The 19,266-nt window shown below is 26.9% G+C and overlaps 1 protein-coding gene across 1 annotated transcript; it reads left to right on the forward strand.

Moving 5' to 3' along the window:
* The first annotated feature begins 17,724 nt into the window (after window positions 1-17,724).
* LOC145836785 (uncharacterized) lies at window positions 17,725-18,396 on the forward strand. Its single transcript, XM_082944557.1, has one exon. The coding sequence runs from the start codon at window positions 17,725-17,727 to the stop codon at window positions 18,394-18,396; it is 672 nt and encodes a 223-aa protein (XP_082800683.1).
* Window positions 18,397-19,266: the final 870 nt, after the last annotated feature.

Below are 19,266 nucleotides of genomic sequence, written 5' to 3' on the forward strand. Positions count from 1 at the left end.
TATTTTTTACAAAACAAAAAGTTTAAGGTTTAACATTATGTAAAGTAAAAAGCATTTTATGTTCAAAAAAGCTAAAAACGACCCTGCCATGCTAAGATAGTGTTTCAATTCGTAGTTTTTATGAATTCTCTAAAGTCTTACATTTTAATGTGACATCACAATAAAATAGTACTTTGCAAAATATTTTTTTCAATGAATATTCTTTTGAGAAAAGCACTTGTAGTAAAAACACCTTAGATGCTGTAGGTGTAAAGTAACTCTTTTTTTTTTCTTTTTTATACTGTTTATGTGAGCTTTGTACAATACTTAAGCAAACTCTATTTGATTGTCAATATTTTTGAAGATAAAACTTGATGATTGTTGCTCATTTTATCTTCTAAAACTCTTATATTTCTACATTGTGTGAGTAAGTTTAAGAAAGCATTTGACCTAGTTTGGCATTCAACAGTCTTGAAAGTTTATGTTGATAATTTATATTATTTTTCTCATGCAGTACCTTTGAAGAAATTCTTTATTTAATCTTCTAGTTCATCACAGAATCATATATCTTTATTCATAAAAAGTGTGATAAGTTTTTATACTTACAAGTATGGCATGTACAGACAAGATCAATTGGCTTGAATGCACTTACTTGATGCAAAAAATCATCAAGAGGCTTTAAAAACTTGCATCTCAGTCTTTGAAATCTTTGAAACATCATTGTAAAAAGAAATGAGTAGAGAAAAATTCTAAAGAATTCTTATGAAAAATCTTTTGAACCTCTGTAAAATTTTTAAACTCCTAGCTTTTTTCAAAGGTCTTTATAAGTTGTAACTTTGGCTTTCTCCTACATCTTAAGATTAGGCAATGGATCACACTTTTTTGGATTCTGATTATAGATGAGTACCTACTACAGCAGCTGTTGAGGTTAGTTTGTTTAATAGTTAATTAGATTGTTTTAATTTGTGCAAAACTTAGTATTTTTGCAAGGGTTACCAGAAATACTAGTTGAATATTCAGTAACAAAGTTAAGGTTTTTTGGATATTTACAATAAATCTTGATATTTTGTCTTAAAGTTTTAGATTTTCTATTTATTAATTTTTGAGTCCTTTTGTTACTATTAAATTTTTTGAGTTCTCATGCTTGAATAACATTAAGCTTTAGATGTTAATTAAGTTTTGCACAAATTCATATTAGCTATTCATAGAGTTGTATCTTTGGTTTATAAACATATATTTGTTTTGTTGGGCTTCATTCTCCTAACATTACTAGGCTATCTTAAATTAAGAGAAAACTTAAATAAGACTCAAAAATAAATAAAATCACTTAAAAGTAGCAACGTTTGTGCTAAACTTTATATGCTTGTATAAAGAAGTTTTTTATTCATGAATGAAGCCCAAAGAGACAGCAAGCTAATCTAAGTGTAGAAGTTTATTTACAACATAAAAATTAAGTTGGTTAGTTCTGATTGTATTAATGTAGTTTATATATTTATAAATTAATGATTTGTAATAAGAGTTACTTAAAGTGTGCATAAAAGATAAGTAGGAAGAGTAATTATAAAACAAAAATATCATTAGTTTCAAAACTGTTTTAATTGTTATAAAGTTTTATTTATTTATTAAATTTTTTTACAAAAGAAAACAGTTAAACCATATCAGGAATAGGTTTGCTAGTAAACAAAATGTTCCAAAATTTTAATTTTACACTCATATATTTACAAAGCAATTCACAGCAAGCAAAACTTAAAAGTTGTTAGTGCATATTTGTATGAGGTTTATTCTCACCTTTGTTTAATTTTTCTCTTCTTCTATCACTAACTTCTTTCATCTATCAATAATTTCTTTTGTTCATATGTTTGCACTAATAAGCATTTATCAACAACTTGCTGTGTTGTTTTTTATATATATGACAAATGTAAAGACTCAATTTTGGTAATAGTATAAATATACAGCCATAAAGATTTCAAATGATGCAAGTATTTGACAAACTTTGAAATGAACTACAGGCTAATAAACATATGTTATTGACACAAAGTAGTATGGTTTAACTGTTTTAGTTTGTAACAATGTATTGAAATGATAAGTTCAAAACATCAAACACCTTTAATTTGTATGCACACTTTAAGAAACACACAAAAAGTTGTCTGGGATCAGTGATTAAACAAAGCAATTAAGTAAGCATTCAAAGTCTATTAGTGAATATATAAAGTATACTAGTTAATAAGTAGTGATGGTAGTAACAGCGCAAACCTTTGTATTTATTAGATTGCTAAATAATTACTTTACAATGAGACCAATTTAACTATCATGGATAAACTTTAGCTTAATAAGTTACATGTCAAGTAAAGTGATATCCTTTAGTAGGAACAGTATAAAACTGAAGTTAACAAGAATATAAACAATTTTTTACAATTTTAAAGTTTTATTTGACAAAAATATAGTTACTACTTGAATCAAAGTAATTTTAACTGTTTAGATGAATCTCAAGTTGTTTTTTATTTTTGATTAATTTAAGTTTTATGCTGTTTATAAAAGGTTATCTAAGTAAAATCAGTTTACATAAGCAAGTTAACTGACTATTGTTTAAATATATACATAAAAAACAGTTCAATCATATAAATAGATTTGTCAATGTACACATTTAAAAGGTCTGTAGTTTCTTTCTTTTTATATTTGCTTTATTTTCTGTAATTAAAAAGTACACCTATCTATGAGGTTGATGAACTGTTTTCCATGTATATGTAAAACATTAGGTACTTAACCAGGATGATGTAGTATCTGTATTCATTTGTTTTTGGGTTTTAACCCTAACTTAAACATGTAGTTTTAACAAAATAAAGGCATCTATAAGGTACGCATTCTAAGTATTACGCACTAGTTTTTAATAACACTTTCTCTGTTATAAGTAAAGATTTTCTTTAAGTACTACGCACCCGCATAAGGTACGCACTAAATTTTTAATAACACATTATTTGCATTAATTAAATAGGTTTTCTAAAATAAGGTACGCACCCGCTTAAAGTACGCACTAAATTTTTCAGGCCCCCCACCCATTTTTTCAAAAATGGGGATTCCCCCAAACCGAAAATGTGATGAGATTTTTTGATGGGGATTATTTAAATTTATTTTTTAAGGCATTTCGCCGGCTCTGCCGGCGAAAAATTTTTCATCTTTTCCTTTTCTCTTTTTCTTTACGGCCTTTTTTCTTGAAGGCCCTCTTTTTCTGTCAAATAGACCGTGAGTAGCGTAACTGCCAAACAAATATACGTTATTGCGTTGTATTTGTACGGTCTTTATCTGTTATCTTTTACTAACCTTGAGCTTATGTGATCTAACTTATTGATGTATAACCATTAAAGGCCTGACGGTAATATCAGTTATAACTTTTTAGTTATTGACTGAGTGGTTTTGTATTGATGAGTTTGATTAGTAAGTTTAAAGGTAGCGGACAAGAATTAAAAAAAAACAAAGGGCTACGGCCGGTCGATGACACGGTGCTTCGCACCTGTCATCTCTCCGGCCTGCCCTTAGTTTTTTTTTAATTCTTGTCCTTTAGGCCCGGTTACTCTGCTGGTCGGCACCACTTTTAGTTATGACTTTGATGTACGAGTAAGTGTGCTAGTACTTATAAGTCATAACTAAACTTTCCTTTAACTTAACTAGAAGTTATAAGATATCACAGACTAACTTCACTCTCCAGTGTATGAAAAATAGAAATCTTTGCAACATTGTATGTAGGAGATTTATGTAATTTAGATAGAAACAGCGCTCTAAAGTTTTACATTTCCCATTTACATAAGTTAACATTTACGTCTTAATTTGTATAAATAAGTTTGGGTCATCATTTAAACTAGACACCAACAAATTACTGTTTTTGTCCACAATCTTCTATTAATTTTGTGATATTTTCAACGTTTACTTACATACAATTATTACGTCATAACCCGGTAGTTTCATACAGTATAAACTTAGTAATTTTTAATAACACTATAGTATATGCATACTATGTATTGGATTGTAGATTATTAAGTTTTGTTTTAAATTGCTCTATATTTTTAAGCTAATTAAAGCTTATACATTAATTAATACAGACATAAATAACACTAATTATATGTACATAAAAAGTATTGCATAAAGTGTATCAAATTAAACTAATAGATTTAAATATTAATGGCAATCAACTCTCAAATATTTTTTTATTGCTGCGTTTAACTATATACATAATGGCAGTTACCAGCTCTGTACTTTTAATAAATTAGAACAAATACCGTTACGCCAACTAATTCTTCTTTTGAGGTAATTATCTTTAGTTATTTTTCAACTAAATTTGTTTGAAATTATTTTTAAGTTATGGTTTAGATTGGAAAAAAATTGTTGGATTAGGTGTCAATTATTTTATATTCGTGATTAAATATACCTTATTCTAACAATATTGAAATTAGATCCAATTTTTCTTTTAGTTGGTAGTTCATTATTTTGTTCGTATTGTTTTAAAGTTAATTAAAGTTTGTTTAAAAAATGTTCTCTCTGGTTTCTCTAAAACTAAAAGCGTTTGTTTGTGAGTTTAAAATGTTGTTACATGTCTATTTTGTTGTTTCGTAACTTAATTCTACTTCTAGCCCACTACAGTCAGTTATTATCAATCATCATCTTGTTGTGCTGGTTTGTATGATTATTTCAACTCTTTGTCTCAAACAATACTTATTTAACCTTCAAGTAATGATTACAGTTAAAATATACTTCCTATTTAAAAGCTTTTTGAGTTATTAAGTTAAGTTTCATGATCTATATCAATTTTATTTAGGTATGCAAGCGTTATACGTGACTTTTTTAAACTGAGTGCATCTTAAACTAAAAATAGCTATTTTTTAAAAGCTTAAATATTATTATTATATTGTAAATATTCAATCCAGAAGCTATTTTAGTTTTGAGGTCTTATATTGTTACCTTTGAAAGTAATTTTTGTAGTGCCATTTAGCAATTAGATTTAGCAATTTTCTAATAATGGCAGAGTAACATCGATTGTACCAAGCCCTGCTAGTTTTTTTTTTCATGAATGATATTCTTACTCGTCATTTAATTAGATCAAAAAAACAAATTATTGTTTACTTGTACTTCACACTTCCGAGGTTACATTGATCAACCTTTGTGTATATTTTTCTTTGTAAAATATTCACACAATTTGCTTTAATTTTTCGTTTTTATGTTTTAGTCTGTTGTAATTACCTTGTTTGTTATTTATTGGTTGTTTATGCTTGCGAAGTATCACTTTATTTTATTCTTTATATTTTTACTTTCTTCTTTAGCCAAGTTTAACATTAGGTCATACATTTTTATTTTCTGAGTAAGCTACGTGGCGATTCTTTTACGTTGTTTTACAAACTTTATTTTTTCTTCACAAGTGTGGAATTCAAAAGTATTTTATGAATTTTCTTGTTTAATTGTTCAGATAACCCGTTTAAAGTAGGTAAAAGCCCTAAATTTGAGCTTCATCCTATTGGTCGAAGTACTTACTTAAGTACTGCAATAAAGTTAGTTTTAAGATTAAACATGCTTTCTGACTGAAGTACTAACTAATTTGTTGTATAGCTTGCCCTTACTAAAGAACTATACAAACACAGTTGTGCTAACATTTATGATACATTACAATTTAATTTTTTACAGTAAACATGCCTAAAGTAAACTTATAATTAAAGTGTAATCAGCTAGGTTAAAATTTTATAGTTTATACTTAACTGGTATTCTCGATTCTACGACTATTCTAAATTTAAAATTAGTGGGTAAAAGGTAAAGCTTAAAATATACTCAAATATGGTTATTTTACCGTAGTTTAAATACATTTCTTTACTTTTGCTTGTAAAATTTTACTTAAAGTCATTTTCATTAGACAAGTATTGGTTTAGAAGTTGACATAACCCAAAGTAGAAAATATTATCTTATATTGTTATTAAATTAAGCATATTTTAATGAAAAACTCTAGAATTATCTCCCATGTACGGTAATTTCAGTCAATTTTGACTATAATTCAATATCAAAACATATCTATTCTTTAACAATTGATCTATTTAAAAATTTAAACAAATTGTACAGTAATCTTCCTTTATTGTACTAACATATGTTTCTGTGTGTTAACGAATCAACACACTTCAACTGGGTTCTGTAAAAATATAATTACTGTAATAAAAGAATAGAAGCATAGAGTAAAGTAGGTGTATACAAGTTTTCATTAAAATGAAATATTTTTTACAGATAATAGTTAATAATAGGTAAAATACTTAATATTAAATCCGACTTAATATATAAAACTATATAATATTTGTGATTATTAAGTCTAAAATAAGTAAAGTAAACTTAAATATTTAAAAATATAGTTTTCTTTCAAATGAAGTAAATTTTGAAAATATTTTTTAGCCTTCGCTCGACCGGTAGCATGATTTATAAAGTTAAAACTTGAATAAAAATCGTGTATGTCTTATATTTTATGGCTAGTATTGTGTTTTTACTATTTTGATTGTACATCACGCAGTTTTCTTCATTTAATATTTAGTTTATTTAGACTGTTAACATGTTTAACAGTTGGTTTAAAAAACCTTTTGAATGATATCTCTTGAATTAGTCAAGTTTGATCATATTCTAACGTTTAAAGCTATTTGTTTTTATTTGTTAATTACTTAAGTTAAAAAAGTTAAAATCACGACTTCATTTGATTGATTGTATTCTAAGTTTTTAGCGCTCTCATTCAGTTTTAATTAAAAAGTAAATTATATTGTACTTGAAACTTATTAGTAGTATTATACTAAGACTGATAGAGATATCCACGCACAACATTTATATATACAACAAAGTAAGATGTATTGTAAAACTAACTTTTTCATGTAATTAAATATTTAATATTCTACTCATTGCTGATTACGATTAACTGTACCAGGCTTGATCACTTTGTTAATATTAAACTTAACATTATAGCTTGTTGTTAACCGTACAGTAATTAAGTACTTGAACTTTCAGCATTTGTGTTTATTCTTCTTTCTAAAGTATACGTCCTTTAACACAATAAGCTTAAAGCTTTTATTTATAAGGTTTTGTTTTATTCTTCAGGTTTAATCTGTTGAGTTGCCTTGTTTAATAGGTTGTTTATGCTGCAAAATACTAAATATAAACAAATTGCTTTAAAATCTCATTAAAATATAAATTTATTATATTTATGCTTTTACTTTTTCGACTAAATTAAACACTTGATCTTTATGTTACTCAATTAAGTTTTTTGATTAAGCTCTGTGGCGATTATTTTACGTTTTTTTACAAACATTTTGTTTCTTCACACGTGTGGATTTTGAAATCAATTTGAAAGCTTTCTTGGTTAAGTAAATTTTGACTATCTCTACTTATTTTATTGTTACAGGGTCCAGCTTCCTATTGTTTTAAAACTTAAATAGGATACACTCTTATTAACTCAATATATTTTCTTAGTAATACTAAATTTTTCAGCTGTAGTTAACATCAAACTAAATACATAGTTTGTAACTTTAATTGTCTTTAAATAGAAACTGAGCTAAAAATTTTCATATAGTTAAATTATTCTCCTTCATAGTAAATCGTACTCATAAAATTTGGCCACTCTTTAAAATATATACTGTTTTTCATAAGATTTTGTTAATTTTGTTATTAATTGTTATCATTAGCAAGTATTCTTATTTAGTGAAAACTTGTTATTATTCTCTACTAATAATCTTCAAACTGCAGTCAGTTATTAGTGTTTTATTATTAGTTATCATCTTGTTGTGCTGGTTTTTATAATTTTTTAACCTTATTTCATAAACAATACTTATTTAAAGCTTTGTCAGTTTTTCAGTCTAGTTTCACGGTTCAAATAAGTCTTCTCAGTTTTGTATGCTTTTAATGAGCGTTTGTTGGATTTACTATTCTAATTTTATGAAAACTAATTATAAGTCTTCTGCTTGTTTGGCATTTTCATACTTTAAAACAATAAAGACAATTTGTTTTATCTGTGTAGAAATTATAGAGTTTCTCAAAACTGTTAAGTACGCATTTAAAGTAAGGTATGCTTATGGGCTTTATGTATGTACCCTAAACTTTTAACCCTTTACTTCTTATTTGTTTGGTTTGTATATTAAGTTTAAGGTGTGTTTTTGTTATGTTTTCTAACCAACTTAAACTAATGTAGATATATTGTTAACAATCTTAAAGTTTAGGTTTAAGTTTTATGCTTTGTAGTAAATGTAATTGTGAGTGATAATTATCTCGTTTATAGTATTTACGTTTTTTAATAACAATCTAAAGTACTCCTCATCAACTAATTTTAGTTATGAGCTTCGTTATTTGTATGATGCTTAATACCAAGTATATCTCTACGCAAAAAAACCTGTAATTTGATAGTTATGTTAAGTTTGAGATGCTTTTAAACTTACTTTGGTAGCGGTCAAGTATTTTAGTCAATTATTATTGTTCAACTTTTAAGTATTTTACCCAAGTCTTTTTTTTATGTTTGCAATTAACCAAATTAGTTATGACTTGGAAGTACGAGTAAATGTGCTCAAACTTCCTAAGTGCAAATAAACTTAATTTCCACTACAAGTTAAGATATAACATACTAATTTCACTCTAATGTTGTATAAAAGATAACAGATATAAATTACTCATGAGCAACTTGTTTTTAATTTATACTACTACATGAATTAATTTCGTCTTAATTTTTTCCATATAAAATTGGAGAATTTTACAAATCACTTGCATTAATTATGCAAACTTTTCTTTTTCTGCTTTTTTCCACATAAAGTTCTCGAATTTTGTTAATAAGCACCATGATAAATTTTTATTTTTTTGAGCTTGCAGATTATTACGTCATATTAAGGTAGTTTCCTTTAGATTAACTTACTATTTCTTACTTGTTATACATGCATAATATGTTTTATATAATGTTTAGGTATGAAATGCTTTATTGCCGAAGTATATACATGATACAAACATTAGCAGCACTAATTACATTAAGATTATAAGTAGTAATAGGTAATATTTATCTTAATTAAACTCTTGTATATAAATATTTACGGTTTTCAACTATTAGTTATATTGTTATTTTTAAATGTCAGACTTCATTAACAAATTATACACTTATTCATTGTTTAGTATTCCTAATATTACAATTTGATACACACATTTTTCTTACTTAGACATTTATATTCATGTTATATTACCTTACAAATCTAATACTCGAACTACAAATAAATCTTATGATTTTATCATTTATCATCATTTTGTTGCGCTGGTTTTTGTTATTGTTTCCAATGTTTTGCAATAAAATATATTTATTTTACTCTAAAATCAATGGATAACCTGTCTGTTTAAGTAAAATGTTAATAATTCGTTTCTATGATTTTTAAAGTCTAGTTTTATGGTCTTTGTAAAATTGAATATGTATTTACACTATAAAAGTGTTCCTACCCAAATAAAAATAACAAATTGATAAAAATGTCATTTTAACCAACAACAATTATGCCAACTAAATAATTGGTTAACAATAGTTTTTGTAGTACCATTTAAACAAAGTTTTTATTTTGTATGTAAGATAACTGTATTGTCTAAATGGCATAGATTTACTTTCAATTAGCTTGAAAACATTTAGTATCCTCATATTCATATGTTTTTAATGCGTGTATATTTTCTTCAAACTTTATATCTTATTTTTGCTTGCTTAGCCGTAATACTACTTACCTTTTAAAGTAATGAATCTACGTAGTAATATGTTTTTATCGCCGATCTTCTTTTAACATTTCTGACTATTTCTTACCAAAGTAAAATTCAAACTTTCATTAGTTCTTGTTTTTATATTTCTGTAACTATTTACGTTGTAGCATTCATTGTAAACAACACAATTGTTTTTGCAAATCTTATGGGGTCGTAACCCATTGGATAAGTTTTAGTTTACAAAACCACATGGTTTAATAAACATGCTTTGCTTATGACTTACCTGAAAAAAACTAAAACTTGATCATTTTTTCGAAGATTATTTTATAACTTTTCTGCAGTTCCTCTCGAATTGATAGCGTTTGTTTATAAAGTCTAGTTCGTTAATGTAGTTTAATTTTTTTTTTGTAGTATACTCCGTCCAAGTATAAATAAAATAAAGTAAATTTTCAGTTTTTGTCTTTGTTTAGCTTTTACTAGTCTTTCCGACGATTTAAGTTTTAATTTAACAATTTCTGAGATTTTTATGTTTTCAACCTCATTAAATATTGACATCAATAATTAGTTTGTTGTGCTTTCTAAAGATTTTTGTTCTTAAATTAATTCAAGTTTTTAATACAGTTAATTACTGCCATCATATAATGAGCAAATATTTAAAATACAAAGTTTCATATTCACACTGTGGTTTTTAGTATTATAAGCTGGATATTTATTACAAACTATGCATATTTGTAGTAAATAATCCTGATATTATACTCTAAATCAAGTTCAACGATACTATGGAACTAATTCAGAGTGACATTGTTGTTTTATGTTGTTGCTATGGGTTTCTTGAATTAATCTTGTTTGTACGTTCTATCGTCGCCTGTTAAAATTCAATGTCTAAAACGATTTTTATTTTGTGTTATTTGCATTAATTTGTTGCCTAAAATATAACAAATTTAAGTACACTATTTAAGGGATTTTGTAGCCGTTTAGATTTCACTTTACTCTGCTTTTGCTAATTGAATTTCTTTAATCAGCTGAGTAACTTATTTTTGTATATATGCTAACTGTTACTTTTTTACATCTTTCAAAAATACGTAGAATATTTAATAACTCTTTGATTACTGATTGAGGTTCATATTCAACACCCTCGATATAGTTTTTACAATGTGTTGTGGATATTAGTAACAATTGCCAATGGACCATAACTTTTTATCTTAACTAATGTTTAAAAACTTGCTCTTAGTTTTATTTTCAGTGCTTATAAAATGATTATTTTATCATTAAAATTAGATCTTTATTTGAATTCATTTTATGTACCACGTTTTTATGCAATTTTTGTAACAAATCCAAAAAAAGAGAATTTCTTGTAAACTGTGTCCAGTATACAAAATTAGGAAAATATAGAATACTAAGTAGAGTGACGTAATAATTAGAAATGATATTATGATTGATAGTATACTAGTATTAATAGTATCTAGCTTGTATTAATACTAAAAAACTTATAAGTTTTCGAACATTTGGAGAAATACTTGACATATGTATAGCCTGACAACTGTGCTACAAACTACTAAATACGACAGTTAATAAAAACCTCATTTAGATAAAACAAGTACTGTTAAGTAAGGTTGCCATATTTTTAAAAATTGATTTTGTACTAACTTCGAATACGTTTGGTTTTAGATGATTAAATTCTGGCAACTACGCTTTAAAGCTTCAACTTGAAAGTTTTGGTTTGTTGCCTATGTTGCCTAAAAATAATAGTCGAGTTGTATTTCTATTTATTTTTGTCAAGATAGTTAAAAGTAACTTTTTTTGTTGTTGAATTTTTTTTTTCGTTTAGCAAAATTGTACTTATTTCCGATAGGGAGAGCTAGTTCTTACGAATTTTAGAACATCGTGAAACAATGTGAACAGTCTAACAGCCATTCAGTTTTCAATAACTGCAATTGTACTACACCTGATGAGTTTGTAATTCAACAGTTTCTGTTTTTATTGATTATGTTAACCTAATATACTCCTATTAGTTTTTATAAGGTTAAGAGTCACTTATAAGTTTTAAACGATAGTTTTTATGAGTAACTAACTAGTACATTTTTTTTATATTCAAGCTAACTATAACTTTAGCTGTTAAACTATGAATTATAGTTAAAAATATTATTATATCAATAGCTCACTTATACTAAAAGTTTTTAAATGATTAAGATATACTTTAAGAGGCTGACCGTGTTTTCTATTTGTTTTAATTCTTATTTTAAATCATTATTTAGTTTATTTTTGTTTAAAATTTTAGTTTTTAATATTATAAGTGTTCAAGTCCGCTTTTTTGAAAGCACGATTTTTGATAGAGATTAACTATTTTTTATATTGATATTCTTTAAGCTGTTACAAAAATAAGGTTATAAACAATAAAACAACTTTGTTATAATGATAAAGATCATGTAAAGATGGAAATATTGTAAATAAGTATTGTAGTTTAACAAATTTTATCAAATTCAACTAGTGGTCTCGGAGTGTATTCAGTGTATTGATTTGCTTTTTTTCTTTTAGGCATATGTATCAACTGACCTTGATGTACTCCGGGCTACTTGGGTCTCTGGCTTTATTTGAAAACACCACTGTAAGAGGTTCGGCAGTTTCGACAGAAGCCAGATTCGCAATAGCTTCGGGGCCATCTTATATCTGTAGTTGCTACCTCGGTCTGCGACCGTGTGCGAGAGGGTTTAAGAGCTAATAGCCTCTTCATTTTACTTATAAGTTTAGTTTAAATATAGACTAACAAGTATCTATATGCTTTATTATACAATAAAATAAAAAAAACACATAAAGAAATGTTCACTACTATAGAAGGCTTCTTGCAGTTCGCGATTCCAGTTGCTGTAACAAATGGCTGCTCGTACAGTTTACTGGTTCAGAACGTAGGGACTTATACTTCCTCGTTGACACCGGCTGAAGAGCTAAAAAAGATACAATATTGAAATTAAGAAGAGAAAGATAGGTGCAATAAGTTTATGCCATCGAATGTGTGGGCTTATACGTAGAGTTCAATGTTGAAATTGACCCAAACTGAAATTTGTTGCTGGAGGATAGCTTGTCTGCTACAGTATGCGTAAACTTATGAGTATGGCACGTTAACAACTCAAATCGACGTTGCTGAAGTAGGTATACAAAATGTGTATAGAACAAAGTATAAAAACTTCGAAGTTATGAAGTAAAGTACAAAGTAAATGTTTTGTAAATGTTTAAATCATGTAGATTTTCCAAGATGGCAGCTTATGCTCAAAGCGTCAAGAGAGGTTTTGGCGGAGATCATCTAGATTTTCCAAGATGGCAGCTTATGCTCAAAGCGTCAAGAGAGGTTTTGACGGGGATCAGCTAGATTTCCAAAATGGCGGCTTACGCTCAAAGCGCTAAGTGACGTGAAGCTGCTTTCTTCTTGACATGAAGTCGGTAAAACTTGCTATTTCATTCGCTCGGCTGCCTATGTACACCTCGATTAAATAACAGTTCCGCATGATCAAGTTCCGCATGATAAATATACTAATCATTATGAATATAAAGTTCAATTTACAAATTTACAATTTAAAAAGTTAAACAATTTACGAGATACTCCATTATCAAGTATCACAAAATATACTTGAAGTTTAAATTAAATTACAAACAAGATTCATTAAAATTACTTTAACCAAATTTTTTTTAATAAAAATATACTAATCATTACAAATATAAAGTTAATTTAGACTTCAAGTAAAATCAATTACGAGAAGCTCAACAATCAAGCATAACAAAAAAAACTTGAAATTTAAATTAAATTACAAACGAGATTCATTTAAACTGTTTTTAACCACAATTTCTTGATAGAAATATACTAATCATTATAAGTATAAAGTTTAATTTAGATCTCAACTTAAACGAATTACGAGAAGCTGAAACAATAAAACATCACAAGTATATACTTGAAATTCAAATTAAATTACAAACGAGATTCATTAAAATTACTTTAACCACATTTTTTTAAAAATATATAATCATTATAAATATAAAGTTTAATTTTGACCTCAAGTTAAACATTTTACGAGATACCACATAATCAAGTATCACAAAATATACTTGAAATTTAAATTAAATTACAAACAAGATTCATCCAAATTGCTTTAAGCACATTTTTTAATAAAAATATATTAACCATTAAAAATATGAAGTTTAATTTTGACCTCAAGTTAGACAATTAACGAGATACCACATAATCAAGTATCAAAAAATATACTTTAAATTTAAACTAAATTACAAACTAGATTCATTCGAATTGCACTCGAATTACACCAGGCATTATTTTATTGATAACAATTTCATCATAATTAATAATCATCATATCAACATAATCAAGTATTACAAAATATACTTTAAATTAAATTACAAACGAGATTCATTCAAATTGCTATGAGCACATTTTTATAATAACGTAAATCACGTAAAAGTATTGTGTTAGACAAACAATTGTTTCTTTGTAAGTATATTTGAAATGAAAAGTATAGTAACCATTTATAGTATAGTTATCTTTAAATTGATTTATTTTAAATTAAAGTTTTTTGTTAACGTTTTATTGAAGTATTATGTTTGAAAAAGATTTATTATTTAAGCGCTGACGAGGTTTTTGACCGAAACATAGTTTGCATAATATAATCTTGAAAGAACAGATACATTATTTCTCTTCTATTAATTAAGATCTCTTTGTTTTTTTGTAAAAATCGAAGCATATAATATTATATTAACATTATATACTAGCGTTGAGGATCAATTTAAAATTGATGTGTAATTCAGCAATTATTAAGCTGTTCTGTAAGCGGGAGGTTGTGAAATAGAGTCCACTAGTCACAGTTTGACCCTTCGTGCAATTTAGACCCGTTCCCAAAATAACTACGTACAACTTGGCTCAAATGTAGCTAAAAACATTTGAAACAGAAATCAATAGTGTTATTGGTAAATCTTCAGGCACTTTCTCTCGTTTGACTGCACTAGTTTAAAACATACCAGTTAGCTATAAATCTTTTGCACAGAAGTTTTGTTAAAATGTTAGAAATACAGATAAAACGAACTTAAACTGTCAAAGTAATGGTTTATTATGTCGATCAAAACATTAAAATCAAACTTTGATACTTGTTAGGTAGTAAAATTTTTTAGAGACATATTAAACTTTCGTAAAATTTTTGTAAAACATATGTTTAATACTTTGAATATAATTTTGAGCACACGTTTATTATTATATTTTATCAATAAAATTATACTAATCATTATGAATATAAAGTTTAATTTTGACCTCAAGTTAAACAATTTACGAGAAACCTCATAATCAAGTATCACAAAATATACTTGAAGTTTAAATTAAATTACAAACGAGATTCATCCAAATTGCACCAAGCATTATTTTTTTTAAAACATACTAATCATTATTAATATAAAATTCAATTTAGACCTTAAGTTAAACGAATTACGAGAAGCTCAACAATCAAGCATCATAAAATGTATACTTGAAATTAAATTAAATTACAAAAAAGATTCATTCAAATTGCTATGAGCACATTTTTATAATAACGTAAAAATGTTGTGTTAGACAAACAATTGTTATTTATATTAAGTTAAACATTAAGTAAGTTTAACATTTTATTAACAGTTTATATTAAGTAAGTATATTTGAAATGAAAAGTATAATAACCATTTATAATATAGTTATTTTTAAATTAATTTACTTTAAATTAAAGTTTTTTTTTAATGTATTATTGAATTATTCTGTTTACATAAGATTTATTATTTAAGCGCTGACGAGGTTTTTGACCGAAACATAGTTTGCATAATATAATCTTGAAAGAACAAATACATTATTTCTCTTCTAGTAGTTAAGATCTCTTTATTTGTTTTATAAAAATCGAAGCATATAATATTATATTAACATTATATACTAGCGTTGAGGATCAATTTAAAATCGATGTGTAATTCAGCAATTATTAAGCTGTTCTGTAAGCGGGAGGTTGTGAGATAGAGTCCACTAGTCACAGTTTGACCCTTCGTGCAATTTAGACCCGTTCCCAAAATAACTACGTACAACTTGGCTCAAATGTAGCTAAAAACATTGAAAACAGAAATCAATAGTGTTATTGGTAAATCTTCAGGCACTTTCTCTCGTTTGACTGCACGAGTTTAAAACATACCAGTTAGCTATAAATCTTTTGCACAGCAGTTTTGTTAAAATGTTCGAAATAGAGATGAAACGAATTTAAACTGTCGAAGTAATGGTTTATAAGGTCGATCAAAACATTAAAATTAAATTTTTATATTTGTTAAGTAATAAGTTTTATTAGAGACATATTAAACATTCGTAAAATTTTTGTAAAACATATGTTTAATACTTTGAAAATAATTTTGAGCACACGTTTTAGTATAATCATTTCGGTCTAAAATTTTAACTGTTTTAAGTAGTTATTAAAAGGTTTATTACAGTATATAAGGGTTTAATTATAAGTATTCAATAATACTATATAGTGGAATAGTTTTCGAAAAAGTTTCATCTACAATGTATCTCATTAAAGTTGTCTGGAATAATATTAAATGTAATTTTAACGACAAGATAAGTTTTATTACCAACTTACAAGTAAGAACAAATCTCGAGAATAAATTAATAACCTATTACAAACCGTCTATTTTATAAGCTAAAACTCGTTACTCAAACATTTTTTTACTGCTAAAAGCTATCAACAAACTATTTGGTTATAGAATACAGACAAATAAGTGCTACGTTTAAGTACCTCTCTATGTCATAAGTGTAATTTTTTAGTTTAATACCAATAGCTAATTCTACAAATTATTTCACAAGTGCAAATATCTAAAGTTTTAGAGATACAAAATATTTATTAGTTACGATTTAATTTTTGTACTTGTTTAAAAAAAAAGTTATTAGTTACTACTTTTGTATAGCTGAAAAAATGTACTTTGCACAAATAATTTAGTTTTACAAATTTTTAGCTTCATTTTTTTTCTCTTCTTGAAATTATTCAAAAACGTTTTGAAATTAGTTTTAAGTTTAACATTTTAAAAAAATAATTTTAAGCTAAGAAACTATGGATCCGCTTGCGACTTGGAACTTTTTTTTTTAAACCGATAACCTTTAGTTATCTCTTTGCTGCATTTTAAATTTTTATAAAATTCACATCTAACTAACTTTTTGGTAAGGACTCAATACATCAGAAGATTTCTTATAATTATTTATTAGCTATAAAATACTAAGCCAATAATAAAAAGCTTTGTTTTTAGTTAAATGTTTACATTGTTAATAACTTTTCAGATCAAAACATATTATTTATGCTCATCTATGTTAATACCATGGAGAACTGTTCACAAAACACTAAGCTGTCTTCCGTATTTTTATTTAAAAGTTTACTGTTTTCTTTCAAAGTCAAAATGAAAATTGTACTTCTAAAATTGATTTATCTGCAGATTAAAATAGTCTTTTAGTTTTACAGAAAAAAGGAAATTATCTGGAAAACGTTTTGTAACTAAAATGCTGCCAATAATAATTAGTAGTATATTTACTATTTGCATACTTAAAAAATGACAGTTAGAAAAACATTCGAAAAATTAACTTAAAAACTTATAGTTAAATGCGGCTGTAGTTTTTAAGTTTAAGTCAGAACAGGTAAAACTAGTATCATATTGAAATTTTTACTATTCTTAAATTTAGTATGCAGCTTTATTACTGTTTATTTTCGTATTCGTCTTTTTTTTTTCGACAGACTGACAACGGACAACTCATAGTAAAGAAGATCGATGGTTTGAATAATTAAGATGAGTTCGTTGCAAATGAAAACATACCAAGATATTTGATTGCACTCGAAAAAGTAGAGAAAAGTAAAAATATCTAATTTTATTTGCTTGCTTAAATAATACAAGTTTTTTTAAATTGCGTTACTTAAAAATTTCTAACTGACTAACAACGGACCGAGTTTTAACCGAGTGGTTTGTTTGAAAGGAGAAATTTATGCAATAGCAGCAGGTAACTACATGTTTAAGGAAGACAAAACTACCATTGAAAAATACATTGCAAAAACGAATACTTGGGAGAAAGTTTCACAAATAGACGACAACGGAGGACGAAGTTCATTTTGCTGCTGCGCTTTCATGAACGAAATATATTTACTAGGCGGCTGTTACCGATGGTACGTGACTGACTCTTGCTTGAAGTTTGATGCAACAAGCCGCGCTTGGAAGGGAGTCACGGAGATGAGCGAAGCGCGCCAGCATGCGGCGTGCGCCGTTTTCCAAGGAAGAATCGTGGTTTGCGGCGGGGAAGATGACGAAGAAGAAAATTACTCGGAAACGGTTGAGTCGTATGACGTCATCACCGACACTTGGTCGCCGATGCCCAGCATGATGGAAAGCAAAAGCAGGCACAGCGCAGTTGCGGTGAGAAGCAAGTATTACGTCATCTGCGAACACGATTTTTGCGAGGTCTTTGACAGCGTTTGTAACAAGTTTGTTGCCTTAAAAGAACCGAATCTAAAGTTTAGACGAATGAGTAGAGCTGTTTCATTTGGCAGTAAAATTTTTGTGTTTCGTTTTACTCAACCTAGTTTGGTTGTTTATGATGTTGATAAAGACGAGTGGTCGGAGGAACTGTGTGAAATTACCAAAAATGTTCAATGCTTTTCCTGTACAGTTGTGCCATTTTGTTAATAAATTTGAAGTATTAATTGATTAGCTAAGTGCCAAATAATTGTATAAATTGTACAGAAATCTAAGACAAAATTCATTCAAAAACATCTTTATTGAAGCAACAAACAAGTAAAATCGATTTCGGCTAACGCTTTTCAATTACTTTAGTTAGCAACTAATTTTAAGATTAAATTTTGAGTATATAAATAGTTAGAGGTTACATCAGAAAAATCAATTAACACTAATTAGCATAATTGAGCAAAAATTAACTAAACATTCACAATTCATAAATGCATATACAAAACAGTTTATCAGTAATTTAACTAAGATAAGCAACATTAAAAATAAAATAAAAATAAGCGACAAAATTCAAATAAAATCTATAACAACTTATAAAGATTAGATTTATAAACGTATTGTTGCTTACACAAATTAGGTTTACATGTTTTTATAAATAGAGATTCTAAAACACTTAGGTGATAATCGTTACGAGCTTTTTTACTCTTTATTTTCGTAATCGTCTTTTTTTTTCGACTGACTAACAACGGACGATTCATAGCAAAATGTTTTTATCATATTCGTTTAGATCAGAGTAGTACAAAGCTGTATGCAATAAAGAAGTTTAATATGACTAATAATTTAATTTTGCATAAAAACATGATAAATTATAAGGTACATTTTGTAGTAGAAATCAATTTAGAACACTTATAAATTGAATCATTCAAGTCGACATAAATATCGCAAACAAGTTCAAACTCACTTAAGAACCAAAAATACCCTACAAACTTGTAACTTTTTAAAAAGGCTCTTACTAAACTATTATACAAAAACATTCATATTTTTGATAGCAGATTGATAAAATAAAATTTAAAAGTTAAAAAAACTAACAAG

This window comes from Thalia democratica, chromosome 5, assembly GCF_965202585.1.
Source record: "Thalia democratica chromosome 5, ktThaDemo2.hap1.1, whole genome shotgun sequence".
Lineage (NCBI taxonomy): Eukaryota > Metazoa > Chordata > Thaliacea > Salpida > Salpidae > Thalia > Thalia democratica.